The sequence below is a fragment of the Rhea americana genome, unplaced genomic scaffold (genome assembly GCF_003343005.1).
Source record: "Rhea americana isolate MKP2758 unplaced genomic scaffold, rheAme1 scaffold_43, whole genome shotgun sequence".
Lineage (NCBI taxonomy): Eukaryota > Metazoa > Chordata > Aves > Rheiformes > Rheidae > Rhea > Rhea americana.
Window position 1 is genome coordinate 3,322,939 of NW_028186568.1, and position 14,879 is coordinate 3,337,817.

General features: G+C 39.3%; 1 protein-coding gene across 1 annotated transcript in view; it reads left to right on the plus strand.

The window, feature by feature from the left end:
• The first annotated feature begins 39 nt into the window (after nt 1-39).
• GALNT2 (polypeptide N-acetylgalactosaminyltransferase 2) overlaps nt 40-14,879 on the plus strand; it is a 101,912-nt gene continuing 87,072 nt past the window's right edge. Inside the window, exon 1 of the mRNA XM_085315493.1 lies at nt 40-225. Within this exon, the coding sequence (XP_085171619.1) occupies nt 115-225 (111 nt within the window). The 5' untranslated portion in view covers nt 40-114. The remainder of the gene's footprint in view (nt 226-14,879) is intronic.

Sequence of the window (14,879 nt, forward strand, 5' to 3'; positions counted from 1 at the left end):
TCGGGGGGCGGGCGCTCGCCCTCTGCCCCCTGACCCTGCGCGGCGGCGGCGGCGGCGGCAGGAGCGGAGGCGGCTGCTGGCCGTTTCCTGGTGGCTCGGCGGCGGCGGGGAAGGATGCGGCGCAGGTCTCGGCTGCTGCTCTGCTTCGCCTTCCTCTGGGTGCTGGGCATCGCCTACTACATGTACTCGGGGGGCAGCGCCGCGCTGGCCGGCGGCGGCAGGAAGGTGAGCGCCGGGCGCGGGAGGCGCCCCCGTGCCGTGCCGTGCCGTGCCGTGCCGGGGGCAGTGCCGGCGCCGGGGCAGAGGCGGCGGGGGGAGCTCCTGGCCCGCGGTGAGGGGGAGGGAGGAGGCGGCTCGGCTCGGCTCGGCTCGCGGCGGGGAGAAGCTCGCCCGCGTTTCTCCACCCCCCCCTCCCCGCCCGCGCCGCCCTGGCGTGTGTCCTCCCGCCCGTTTCCACGAGGCAGGCGGGTTCTTTGTGGACTTCAGCCCGCTCCCGGCTTCGTCACGTCGCTCCTCGCCCAACGGCGGCGAGCCACGTCCCGCCGGGCCGGGGGAAGTTTGGGGAGGGGGGTTGGGGGGAGCGGCGGCGGCGGCGGGGCCCCGCCTCGGCCCCGCTCCCCCGGCCGCCGCTGCCGGCGCCCGGGCTCCTTCCTCAGCCCAGGGAACACGCGCGGATCTGTGCCGCGACCCCCCCGTGCACACACACACGCCGCCCCTTGCGCTTTGTAAACGTGTGGCGGTTTCCTTTCTTCACGTCGTTGTGCCGAAAAGACTCGGGTTTCAGCTGGGTTTTGCAATGTTCCAGGAAATAGCTGGATTTGTCACCTTCCATGTGGATGGTGTGCCTTTCTCTTCTCTTCTTTTTTTTTCTTTTCTTTTTATGGCTCACTTACTAATTTTCAAAAGTTGCCTATTGATAGGATGAGTAGTTTTGTGTAATTCTGCCCTGTGACTTATTTTCTTTTATTTTAAAAAGAGATGGTTTYGTATGTTGTACTACTTCATTGATTGGGGAAAATGGGTGGAAGTGTCCTGAGTTAAGTACGCTTACATAGTTCCCATCTGTGCCGATTCATAGTTTTGCTGTGGGATAATGTTTGAAGCTGCGATTTTATCTATTCATTTTCTGTTTAGAAAAATTAATTATGAATGTTGAAGGTGTTATTAGTGTAAACTGGCAAAGTCAGGAGCTTTTGGGCACTGTTGTTCAAGTCTTATGTTATAGAACAGGGGAGATGGCAAAACATCTGATTGTAGTGGTTTTTTTTTCTCCTTCAAAAAACCCTAATAAAACCCAGAAGTGGGAAAACTAAGCATACCATAGTTAAGCAGTGTTTTCTGCTAAGAAATGGTATTCTCTTTTAAAAGAGATGGATAGTAATGTCTCTAAAGTCTGCGAGTGTATAACAAGATAGATCTTTTGTTGGTTACTTTGATCCAGTTTAGCTCAGAAGGGCATGTATTTCAAGCTATTTTTTAAAAAAATCTACTGATCACCTGTTCCTGTGGCAAGTCATTGAAGCAAATAATATCACTTATGTGAGTAAGGGTCTACAGAATGAGTCTGCACATTGATAATCATTTTTGTGTTCTGCCTGTGCCCTGTTTATTCCCCCACCCCAAGCAGTTTAGGAATGCTCTTTACTTCAATATATTATGTCAAAAGTTGCTGTAAGCGTTAAGCTTGTATTATTAAATACGAACTTGCAGTCTTTCGAAGTAGATACAGTAGCAGAAATAGATCAAGCATGTGATTAAAAACTAAGGCAGTAGCCTAAAGCTTTTCTTGAGGAACCGCCAGAGTGTATTTAGGAAGTAGAAGCAATCTTAGGCTGCTGCTGATGTATAATGGGATAAAGGAAAGCTATCTAAGGCGAATAAATTTGTAGATGGGGAAATATATTTTAATGCTTATAGTGATTTTTCATTTGGAGTTTCCAGACAGATTTGCAAATGAGTTTCAGTTCATTTTTACTTCTGGGGAAACTGCAGTGTGGGGATTATGATTTGCCCAAGGTCACCTAGAAGGCCAGGTAAGAATAAAATAGAACAGAAACTAGTTTTTCTTAGTACAAATCTGGCATCTAACCTACTACAACCTGCTCCTGTTTATTATTGACATTAGTAAGACTTTCTATTATGGTTTTATTAAGAGACCTGTGATGCTAATCCTTGTCTTGGTGTTTTATAATCTGTTGTCAGTCTGTTCAAAAATTGATAAACGTTACTGGTCTGGGAAACTGGGATAGTTCAGGCAAAGATAATTAAAAAAACAAAAAACAAAAACACATTTTGTAAGCCTGAGCTGAGACTTGATGCTAGGTATCAAATGTGAAAGCCTAAAGTAAGGCCGTGATAGGAATGAAAATAGGTACTGTGATCACAAGAAACAAGTGGGGAAATTAACAATTATATGTGGATTGGTGATCTAGGATTCTATTTTCTGTTGGCATAGCGTAAAATTTAATCCTGGGCCTCAGAGTAGTTTAGCAAATGTAAGAAGAGGAAGATGTATGCAATGTAATAGCTTCTGAAATCTCAGTAAAAGACTTACTAACTTAGTGTTAGACCCTGGTATAAAGCAAAAGCACAAACTGTCTTAAACTTATGTACAGAAACTCTGCTGTGGTAGATCTCTTGGTCTGCATGAATTCATGTAGTCTTTATTACTTTCCTACTACTCCAATATAATGAATAGACAGTTCCTTGCAGAATATCACTTTTAACGGATTGGATTATTTGCCTTGTTCAGCCTTTAAAATTAGAAAACCAGAAGATGATAGCTCTTCATCTGTATGAATAAGTAATTTTCATGTTAATTATAGATCTGGTTGTACAAACAGTGTATTTTTCAGTAAGGGTGGCACCATGTACCATCCTAGTGTGTATTCCAGACATACTGGATTTGTTTGGTACTGCACCCAGTCCTGTGAAGTGATGAGCACCATCAGTTCCCATTACCTTCAGTAGAGTTGAAGGTATATGATGTTTTCCAGGATTACACTGAGTAAGAGAAAGTAGGAGTGGGTTTATTTCTCACTGGAGTAGTGTCAGAGTTGCTGTAAGCCTCAGTTTATTTTGGTTTTCAATTGTCAGCCTTTCAGATTAGATCTCCGAAGTTACTAGGATGTTGCAGTGTGCAGTGCAGCATTGCCTAGTGCTTTGGCTTCTCGCAACGGTAGTGGAATCTCTGGCCCTGCGTGCAGTGCTCAGGCTTCCTAAGCAGTGTGCAGCAGGAGCCTAGCCTGCGCAAATGGGGCTTTCAATACCACGCAAAGTAGAAGCTGCCCCAGGAGTAAATAATAATAATAATAATAAAAACATAAAGGAGCAAGGCTTTACATTTAGACCTAGGCACCAAATTGGTAGAAAGAAATGACTTCCTCCACTTCTGGAATTGGTGTGGGACAACATCTTGATGTATGACAATTTTTTCTTTCTTTGAAGAAAGAAAAAGGGTAGAATCTAGACCTTTCATTCAGAATATAGTTAGTTTCTCCTCCCCCCCCCCCCCAGTAAACCTCTGATTAAAATGGCTGTCTGTGTGAGAAAGCCATGGTTTCAGTTCACTCCTGCTTTTCCAGCCAGATTGCTAGGTTGTAGATTGGAAAGAGTGAGTTGTATTCACTTAATGGTTAGAGAAATGGTTCCCAAAACAGACTGTGACACAGGTAAATTTGCAAGTCCAACTGTTCCAAAATGTAGAAAAATGTGGGCTGCTGTTTTCATTCAGTTTGTTTTCCTCTAAATAGCCTTTGGAGTGGAGATTAGAACTTCCCTCCTTTTCTTGGGTGAATCTCCTAACCTGAAGTAAAAGTGGTTTATGCTTGGTATCTCAGACTTGCACAAAATGGAGCAGCTTCTACAAGATGGTTAGAAAGCTAGTCATACCCTCCCAAGCTGACAACATTCTGATGATATCCCCTTCTAAGACTGGTGTGAATTTGAGTCTGTGTATATTAAGTTTTCTCACAAATTTTGAGTTCTTTAACCATTAAGTTGTTGCACAGCAGAGCTATTGGATTCAGAAACTTTTTTTGAAGGAGAACTTGCTTTAGTAGGTGTTCTCGAAGTCAGCATGTTGAACTGAGCCCATGGGGCAGGACAGGAGAACGTCTACATCTTGTTGAAGGCACCAAAGGCTTCACCATTGCCAAGACTGAAATCCCCATGGGTGAGCACTGAAGGAGACTTATAGGCGGAAAGATGAATTGCTGTTGAAAGCTAAGGCATCAAGAGATGCCTGCTAGGTTAAGCTACTGATGAGCCAAGGTTTGGAGGCTTCTGGATTTAAGTGCCAGAGTACTGCCAAGCTTTCACTTTTGTTGCCATTTAAAGATTTTTTTTTTTTGACCTTTGCAACTCTTCCCCCACACATCTTACTGTCTAAAGACAGAGGCTAAAAGTAGTATTTCAGTAATTAGAAATATGTAACTTCTGCCAATGGTTGTTAAAATTAGACATGGCCTTCTTTTTCCTCACTTCACTCCCTCCACCTCCCCCCCCAAAAATGTAGACTAGAAGCTTATTACTTTCTTGGCTCACTAAGTTTTCTGAGTGTAATAGAATGAATTGGRGAAATCTTGATTTATGATTAGTTTAGCCACAAGGAGGCAGGCTTCTCCTGTAGAACTGATTGTTACCTTGCATACAGTATTAATTTTTCCTTCTGTGTTGTTTTTTGGAGCAAACTTTTGGTAGGGGCTTTACCATAAAGCTATCTAAGATGGAATACATCCAAAGGGAAAAGGGGACGCTTTGCCTCAAGTATGAGATTTGTTAAAAGTAATTTGATCAATTTAGGAAAGTAGCAGGAGAGGAAGCAAGTTGTTTGTTAAGTTCTATGAAGACAAGATCTTGGAATTATTTTCTTTTCGATTGTGCAAAACTTTCTTTCTTTTTCYTTTTTGGAAACCCATGTACAATTTCGGTTTATGTTAAATGAGGCATACCTAATGACAGTGTGAAGGAGAACAAGAGTTGCATATCCTACAAGTCTAGTGTGCTTAAGTTTCATTTTGCAGATTTAAGTGGGAGGAAAAAGGAAACGTATTTTGACTTAGGTATGTTAGACTATTTTTGTACGGAAATAAAACTCTGGGGTCTAACTTTGATTTCTCGAAGACTCAGAAGGCAGTAGAGCTTCTAATAGTACTCTTTTTTGGAAGAGGGTTAAAAGCGATCTTCTCTATTTTGCTGTCTTTTGTCTAGGGAAGACATTATCCCTTTTAATTGCTATGTAATGAGAATATAGATTATTGTACCATTTTAAAAGTTAAGTTCAGTTCCTCGATGGCGTGACATTGGACGTGATTTACAATTTTTAGACAGGTGAAGATATCCAAGATGAAAAAGTCAAATAATCACATGTCCTTTTTGGGGCATTCACTTCCTAGAAATTGCAAGAAGATAACAAAGGATGTTCCCCTTTTAACAGGTAACAGTTTTTGCTGTCTAGTAGATGACTTTCTCTCATATAGTTCTTATTAAATGGGAAGAGATGAAATGACCAATCRCTTTGATACTAAAGCTTTCCTTCTTTTACTAGAGTGTGCAAAAGGCTCTTAAGTTTGTGTATATTMTTACTTTAAAATGTTACTTCATAAAATGTCTCATGTGGTAGATCTGTCAGTTATCTTTGTGGATTATTTTTTTCCTAAAATTGAAGTTCAGGTATGCTGGAAAGATGGTCATATGCAAGTGCTGTGCAGTCTATTTAGATCTGCTGTCATATTAGGCTTGTCTTTTCCTCCCCTACTTTTTGAAATGCTTCAGTAGGAAGGTTTCCATTGCTATGGAGGGATAGTGAGAAACTAATTCTTAGCTATAAGTGCTTTCTTCTACCCACTGCTCTTTCTCCAGTTTAGAAATTGATATCTCTGACTTTGGTGCTGATGCTATTACTCTTGGATAGCTACTTTTGCTTCATACGTGGAGAAGTAGAGCTGGGCTATAGCCGTTCAGGAAGGGATTGTGAGAAGGGGAGAAATGGTTTATTCCTACTTCTTCCATAGTTTCATATTAATGAACAGGTTAATTAACTTGCTTTCCCCCTAGCTTTTCCTCTTATATGGGTGTTGTAATTGTTAGTTACTGGTTGCGCTCCTCAGTGTTGTTCTGTTGTTAATTTAGGTTGTTGCTTACCGTAGTCTCTTAAGTACAGCAGTTTAAAAGTTGTAGTGATGCCCTTTGAGAGATGTGGATTAAGAAATTAAGTAGCAAACTGAAGTGTGCAATGCATTCCCTACCTGTTCTGTCATCTTGTCAGTCATGCATTTTGAGATCTATTCTAAATAAACTCCAGTCGTTCTCTCCTTGTATTCTAGCTCCTTCCAAAATACTGCTTGAAAAGTAATACAATAACACTATTTTTCTAATGGAAAAATTGTTTTTTAATTTAGAAGAGGTATAATATTACTTCATACGAAGTAAAAATCTTAAAGGGATATCTCAGTCATGATTATTAAAAAGAAATTAAGCCATCACTTGGTCTTTAGCCTAGTTTGTATATAAGAAAACCATTAAACATATCTCACAGAGAGCTTCAATCTTGCAAGTTAGATGATCTTTTCTTATGTTTTTCCATAGAAAGCCTGTTTTTTTCCTCACCTGCTCTTTCAGTTCTTTCATTGTTTTACAGTGTTATTTGGGTGTTTGTGTATAACTGATACTGTTTCATCAAGATGATGGTAGGTCGCACCAGAAGTGTGGTGGTGTCTGCTAGAAAACCTGCTCTCAAGGATTCCCTTTTACAGAGTAGATGGGGTGTGTTTGTGCTGCGTACAATGTTTCATGCATGGAAACTGCTTAAAAACTGTAGTTCCAACAGACAGCCTGGAAAATGCATTTGTGGCTGGCTTTTTGGCACCTGCGTATGATTACATAAATAATTTCATATGCAGTACCTTAAGCTAATTTAATTTGAAACAAAACTTTAGGATGCAGTTGAATGTGTGCAACTTGGGTGATACGTTGATATGTATAGCCAGGTCAGGTTCCAGCAGATAATGTTCAACTGACTGGACTGTAAACACTTGTTATTAAGTGTGACTTTTATTTGGAATTAGTGGAGAAGCCATGTGTTGCTCATATTTTGGAAATGCCATGTTCTGACAATACATGAGAATCCTAGAAATGAGTCGGTAGGAAGTAGTAAGACATTTTCATGTTTTACAGGAACGTGGGGTTGAACTCCATTGTCTGAATGTATTAGGGTAGCAGAGAAACACAGTAGTTCGGGTACTTCTCTTACCGAAGGAAACACTAAGCAAGCTGTTTTGTTTCCTGATTTGCTATCATGTAACAAAGTGGTGGTATCTTAAGTCTTATAAATTTTAAAATCTGGGTGTGTTCTGTTATGCTGTTTGTTTTGAAATGAGTAGCTGCTCATCTCCTTTGCTTTTTCCCTTTCATGTAAGCTTTCAAAGAAATAGTGAAGAGAGGAGGGAAGATAAAAGTAACTTAAATGTCCATGTCAAAATATCCTTCATCTTACACATTTGGGAATTTAAAGGCGTAGTACAAGTTCCATATTGGAAACTGAATCTTGTTCTCTTCGGGCCCGTAAGTCTTTCACAGAAAGCTTATTGCAGTAGTCTTCTCCCACTAAGTGGAAGTGAAGATTTTTAAACTGGTCACTTTCATTTTGAGGGACGAAATATTTCATAAAAATTTACGTGTTATTGATGCATGCTAAGTACATGCTTACCTCTTGTACTCCAAATGTTCATTTTCCAAGTAATCTTGCAAGGAATGAAGCAGTCTTGGTATATTTGCTATGTCCTGTGGCCGTTAACAGTCAGGAAAGTGAGAAGTTCAGCATCTGTTTTCTTTCTATAAACTGTAATTTTCACTTCCCCTGTTGGAATATAGCATATTTTAAACTTCCAGTGTGGCTTTAAAGTAAGGTTTGGGAGGGCTTTTTTTGTGTGTAACTTGCATGTTACAATGATTACTTTTCTTCCAAGGAAATAAACTGAAGTGACCTATTCAATTGACAGCAACTTGCATAGGTTGTGTTCATAGGTTGTCAACACTTCCCCCTCCCCCAACTGTATTTCCATCTCTAAAGTTCTTATTTAGGTGATATTGGTAGAAATAGTGCTTCTGTTAATTGCACAGACTACCTTCATTGTCATTTAAACAGAGTAAAATATCCTATTCCAAATACATACGCCATCCACAGAGGATACCCATGTAAAGGAACTACCCGGAGCAGATGTTAATTTTCAACTACACTTATGAAATTCAAATGAAAGCATCAATGACGTGGTAAGAGAACAGAACTTCTGAATCTTAGAGCATTTCATATATCAGGAAAAACTGCTATGCGGTGCCCATCAAAGGTAGTAATTTGGACTTGTCTTTATAACTGTGTTCTCTCATGGGGGAAAAGAGAACCTACTGAAAAGGTTGTGCGTTTGATTGTTAGATAACTTTTTAAAGTAATAAAATCCAGGCACTTTTGTTTCAAGAAAAGCATTAAAAGTAACTAGAGATTCTACTGAGGTCATACATTAGCAAAAAGTATAATAATAGACTGTCTTTACTAAGTAACAGAGCTGCTTGAAACAGAGTTTAGCTGAGGAAAGATTATAGAAAGAATTGGCATTAAGCTAATGCTATTGTGTACAAATCCACCAGGAGTCATGACTTGAGGAGAAGATGCTTTTTGGTTGTGTGAGGTTCCAGATGCTATTTTTTGCTGAAAATAGTCAGTACCACTGAAGTTAGTTTGGATTGTTAAAATAAATGTGCTTTACTTGGCCTATTTGTTTAAGGTTAGACAGGAAATGTGTGTTTACACACACACACAATATATATAGTGTGTGTGTGTGTATTTTAGTGAAATATAAAAGTTTTTTAGATAGCTTGACTTTTCTTGCTTTTCTTAAGTTGAATGGAAAAGTCTGATCACTCAAATACACTCAGGCTTTCATAAGACCTCAGTGAGGGAAAAAGAAAGCTTCCTTCCCATTAATCATTTGATTTGGCAGCAAGCTGCTACCAAGGAATGGTGGACCACCCTATATAATTACTGGTTCCTGTATAACCACTGGGAAGTGCCTGTATCGCCCTACTGCTGTAGGCGGTCTTACCAAAAACACAGAGGCTATTAGGTGACAGTATTCATCTGCCTGAGTGTTTCACAGAATCAGGATTGCGTATGTTCTCCAGACAGCGTAATAAAGTTCTTGTTAAGTGGAGTGGCATACCTCCCCCGCTGAAGTGGAGCGTTGCTGTCTTCATGTTTACTGTGCTAGACCATTCATAAAGAGCAAACCTACTCGCTGTCTTCTGCGTTATCTGCTTGTAGCAAGTGTTGGGGTCGTGTGCTCTCCAAAAGAGCCCTCTGATGGCTGCTCTCGGAACATGGCWCAGGTTTTGGATTTTAGACTATTGTTTTGCTATGGAAATGTCACTGACGTGAGGTTTTGCTCTGTGATTGTCTTAAATTGGTAACTAATTCTTTCATATGTGGAGCAGTTATTACCCATATTTGGTATATTAGTTGATACTTTCTTGAAACTTTAATTAAGGAATGTTCTTAGTTCCACTAGTACAGCATCTGGCTTTCTTTTGATGTTCTTTGTAGGTGGCAACTGTGATGAGCAGTAACTGTCATATGTCAGTAAAGAGCCCTTAAGAAAGCTAGAGATTGGTTCTGTTACTTGGTATGCTCTTCAGAACAATTTCTAATGCCTCTAAAACTGCTAAATGTCTATAAAAGACTCTTTTCCTCCCTTCCTGTACTATGAAAAGGCACCAGTCTCTGCTATGAACTTTGTCTGTCTTGAATGTAGTGATCTGTGATTTATTTTGCAGTGAAGTGGAGCTAAAGTCTCTGCTAAGGTTTCATTGATCACAATCTCAAACATTCTTCTTCAGAGTCTACTTAAAAATGAATTTGATACTGTTGTTCCTCAGATCTGATGTTAGAGTTTCTTCGTTTGCTTACTTGTGTGATTTCTGTTAATAAGCGTATCACAAAAGTTGCAAGTCATGTTAGAATGAAAAGGCATTGATCTGAAATAAGTATTTCATTAAAAGTAGTTGGCTGTAGCCCAGAAAGCAGCAATGCTTATTTTTCCTCTTTAGGTTTAATGCTTTTAAAATGATATGCAAAAAGTGAGAGGGAGGGACTTGCACTTGGTGCCTTTGTATTTAATATGACAGTAAAAAGTGTGCCTGAACCTTTTGGTATGGAAAGTTAAGATAAGTTCAGGTGTTACTTAGCCAGATCGATTCTTAATGGTAAGACAWCTGAACAGGTGGTATCACAAGATTTAGAAATATGTAAGCTGACTAGTAGAAGCGTATATTGTTCGGAGGGGAGGGGGTGGAATTTCAAAAGACTTGCCTGCAGCGGCTCTGTTCTGTGAGAGACGTAATAATGATGCATTGCTCTTGGTTAAGGTGCACTTGTTCAGTTATTCCCAGTGCTTTGTTCTCTGGCAAAAATAGCCAAGAGATTGATGATCTTGATATTCACTTTAGGTTAGATGTAAAGTACCCAGCTTTATCTACCATGAAAACTCTGCTTGCTAAAAAATTCTTTTCAGTTACCTACTCAAATGACTAATCTAGATGATACGTTTTAGTGTTGTTCTAAGAAGTCTTGTATCCTGGGAATAATAGCTAAAAATCAAGWCAATAGTGTCAGTCTGCACTAATTTAATATTCTCTCATATATGCATTTGTGTATATATATTTGCAAGAGGAAGAAACTTATCCAGAAACTGTTTTTAGGAACATTCACGATCTTGGAGTGTGTGGGGGTTTTTATTAAAGTTACTACAAAACTACCTGTTTAATGGCTRCAATTGTGTCAAATTGTGCCATGATTGTGTGTCTATACCTTGRTTTAGTGAAGTGCCAAAATAGTTGTTTTTAGTGTGTGGAAAGTCATATTTTTGACAATTCCAAAGAGTACATTAGCAGAGTCATTGCTGCAGCCCCTCTTTTGAAAAGCAGGGCTGTTACAAACACTGTCTGGCAGTATTGGAAAGCCTGGTGAAGAGAACGCCACTACCTGTTACGGGAGAATTTTGACTGTTTGCTGTAGTACTGTCTAGAGACACAAATCTGGTGTGCAAAAAGACTGAATGGTCTTAACAAGTCATTTCTATATCATGTCTTATGAAAACTGCTTCTTCCTAGTGGGATTTAGGTATGTTGTGTGAAAGTTGGTTGTGGTGGTCTTGCAGTAGAAATTGTGTGGCTGTCTTCTGGTGTGATTCATTTAAACAAAACAAAAAGCTTTCTGTCAAGAYGTATCCCAAGAAGCTACGTTAAGGATTTGGCTTGCACAGATTAAAATTTGCTAATTGAATGGATTTTTAATGAATGATAATGACTCAATTTATACATCAAATAGAAAACATAGCTCAAACTTATTATGATCCTCAGTACTGAAGTGAGATGTAGCCTGGGCTGCTACACTTYTGGAGGGGGAAGGGGACTAGAATGGCTATCACATCCAATGGGTTTGGATGTGATAAGTAGTGAATCTATACAGAGAAGCATGTCTAGTATCTGCCCTGAGAGTGGCTGATGTTGACTTCTGAAACCTCTGGTTCATGCCTATTTAGTTTTGTTTAGAATTGCAGTGTTTATTTCTGAGGTGACTGCAACTTGGATGTGGGCAGCAGTTTGGAAATAGTGTGGAATTTATTCAGAATAACTGTGATTGTAGGTATCCTCTCAAGATGCTGGTATCCCCGGTAGTGAGAAGAGTTTCCAGTGACAGATCTGGATAAGTACCTAGGGAAAATGATGTAAAATTGTCTTACTTTCACTCTCTTCGTAGTGTGTGTCCTGTGAGGATTATTTTTGTCAAATGCGGACAGAAATGCCTTTGGTTTTCCTAAGTTGCACCATTATTTTTGTACTTTGGGGGATGTTAGGTGAGCCTTAGGGTATTGGAGTTCTTCAGATGTTACTCCTTTTCAGTGCTTTACAATGTTGTGTGAGGACCTATTGCTTGCCAGTTATAAATTGCTTTCAAGATTTTTCAACAATCTTCATGACTGCGTTTGGTAGRTTTTCTGAAGACTTGTAAAATCATGTAAGGAAACAGTTTTAATGTATGGTTTGTGGTGAAAGCTGAATGATAAGATGAATGAATAGTATTGGATATTAGCGGGAGCATGTACTAATATGCAGGTGGTGTTTTTTAGGCTTTTTCTTTCCCCTGCTTTAGAAGTGACTAGTAGCACTAAACAAAATGATCTGTAATTAAACTGGTAACTTCTATGGATTTGGATGATTCATAGACATCCTAAAATTATAGCAGTCCTTGAAGACCCTAAGCGTTCATTTATGTATGCAAAGCAGCTCAAACTTTCTGTGGTTTTCTTCACTTACTAGTACTCTTGTTTTGAGCGTTACATCCTGTRTTCTTATTTTGAATTTATCCTTAATTCCTCCAGCTATGACTGTGTTACTTTCCTCTTGTACTGATGTATTTTCTCAGAACATCTAGGAGGGAGAAGTGACTGGGTTCTTTTTTTAGTATATTTTCCTAGGTAAGAAAGGTTTGAAAGTAGAGAGTATTTTTATTACATGAATGAAGATAACTGTAAAACCGGTTTTGGCAAAATACATGCTTTTACTAAAGACTCTGACCTTTATCTAGATAATGATACTTTGTTTGCTGCTGTTCCTCATACAATATTTGAACAATTGCAGCTTTCTTTTCGCCTGGAAATGTGAACTTAGTTGTACTAATACTGTTTGCTCTCTGCAGCTCCAAGTGAGTTAAGGACTTTGTCCGCTTTTCTGTTACGGAGGTAAAAGTAATGTGCCTCTAGTCATGAAGGGTGTTGCGGAGGGAATATTTAACAATCGGTCTGGAAAATGCACTTTTACAACAGCATCTTATCAGAATAATTCTCAGGGTGTTTAGTTAATTCTGTTTTTGTGTCTTTTGTGTGATCAAGTAGTACTTGCACATATTGGTTTTCTGGAGCTGAATTTGTTTAGAATTAGCTGATGGAAGAAGAGTCCAATGGGAGAATTTCTGGAAGTATGCCAGTAAAACTGTTCTGGCAACTGCACTGTGTTTTCATTTGGACTGTTCTCATGCTCTTACTGGCAGTAGACTACAGCAGCTGGGATATCAGCCTGTTAGTCTTGTGACATGGTTTATTCTTCTTTTTCTGGCTTATCAGTTTAAGACAATTTTATAGTTGTTTCCTGTATCGGAATGGCCTTTTGCCATTATACAAATAGTGAAGAAAACGAGAATGAAATGGCAGGAAGTGTTAGGACTGGCTGCTTTTCTGGATTTGGAAGTTACAGTGGTTACTGCATGCCTGCATGCTATGTTTTGCCTATAGTTCAGTGACCGAACAATCGGTTCTCTTCTCTCTTTTCCTAAATTTGAATTTTGTCAAGAAACAAAAGCAGCTTTTCCCAGCTCTGCCAGTAAACAGCAGCACTCGCCAGTTAATGCGATGGTGTTAGTGTAGCTAGAACTACTGAAGTGTCCCAGTCATACTGGCTGAATGGGCACATAGATGGTATGAACTGTGTTTCTGCTGCTCCAGTGAACACCAGTGTGTTTTCATAYGTGGTTTTAATTTGTTCATGTTAGGAATACTGCCCTAGATACTCCAGCCAGGAGTATTCTTGTTTTCTATTGATGAAAACATTGGCCTATGTCTAATATAAAGTGYAAATGCCTCTTAGCGAATTATAGTTCGAGTAACTTACCACTATCATGTTATTAAGAGCCATTCTGTTTGTAGATGATATAATGAGGAGTAAACATACCTCACATGTAGTACTACATAGCCTTTAAACTGTTAATCTGATTCTATCTGTTTCTGGAAGCACACTTCTAACTCATATACCCAACTGCAATAATAGAGGTAACTTATGTTTGTGTTTTATTCCTTTGAGTGCTGACAGTGTATAGTAGAAGCTGTATTAGTTCTTTTTCTTTGCTTTCTGTGCTTTGCGCTTGGGTTTGTGCTCAAATCTCCTAGTGGCTGTAATCTTCTTTTGTATCTTAATTGTGTAAACAAGCTTTTTCTTTCTTTTTTCTTTCTTTCTTTCTTTCTTTTTTTTTTTCTTTTCAAACAAACTGCGTGTTCTCTTTAACCTGGAAGTACCAAAAGCTACTAATATTGGTGTCAGGATAATATTGCTGCCAAAAAAGGAAAGACTATATAGTGAATACTCTTTGGGGAAATCTGTTGTTCTACCAAGTTTAATAAAGAGAAAGTTAGAGGTCTGTTGGTTGTCTTCCACAGAGAGACACTAACTAGAAATTTAATAATTCTGAATTTAAGCATTAAATAATTAAATACTAGATGAATAGTAAAAATCAAGAGCTTAACAGCACTTTCAGGCTTTAGAACAATTTTAAATATCTAAATCCTCAATGATAAAGTGAATTTCAGGGGAATGTTCTTATGTGGGTGTGATCAGAATAGGTGAATTCTTGTCTTCTGGCTTTATGGTGTTGGAGTATATACCAAACCTGAAGAAAGTGACACTGGTAGAAAGAGAGGAAAAAAGCTCGTTCTAGCAGGGTGGGAGAGGTCAGAAGTTTCAGTAAATTCTTATTAGGTGTAGAACTGTCCTTTCCTCCCTGCCCTGTTGTTTCCTTCCCCTTCACAGATAAGATCACAGTTTCTGGAGGACTTAATGAAAATGTGTTCAGACTGGCTATTTGTAGCAGCTCCCATTCAGTATTTTTTTAGGACACCAGTGCTGAAGAATTTTGCAGTTCAGCACCTGTCTTTAGAGCATACATGTATTTGGGAGATCCTTGCGTATGCCTGTTACATTTTACAGACTATTGAAATAATGCAGATTTTATAAGGCATTTGGTTATGAGATTATCAGTGCACAGTTATTTCTGCTAATTT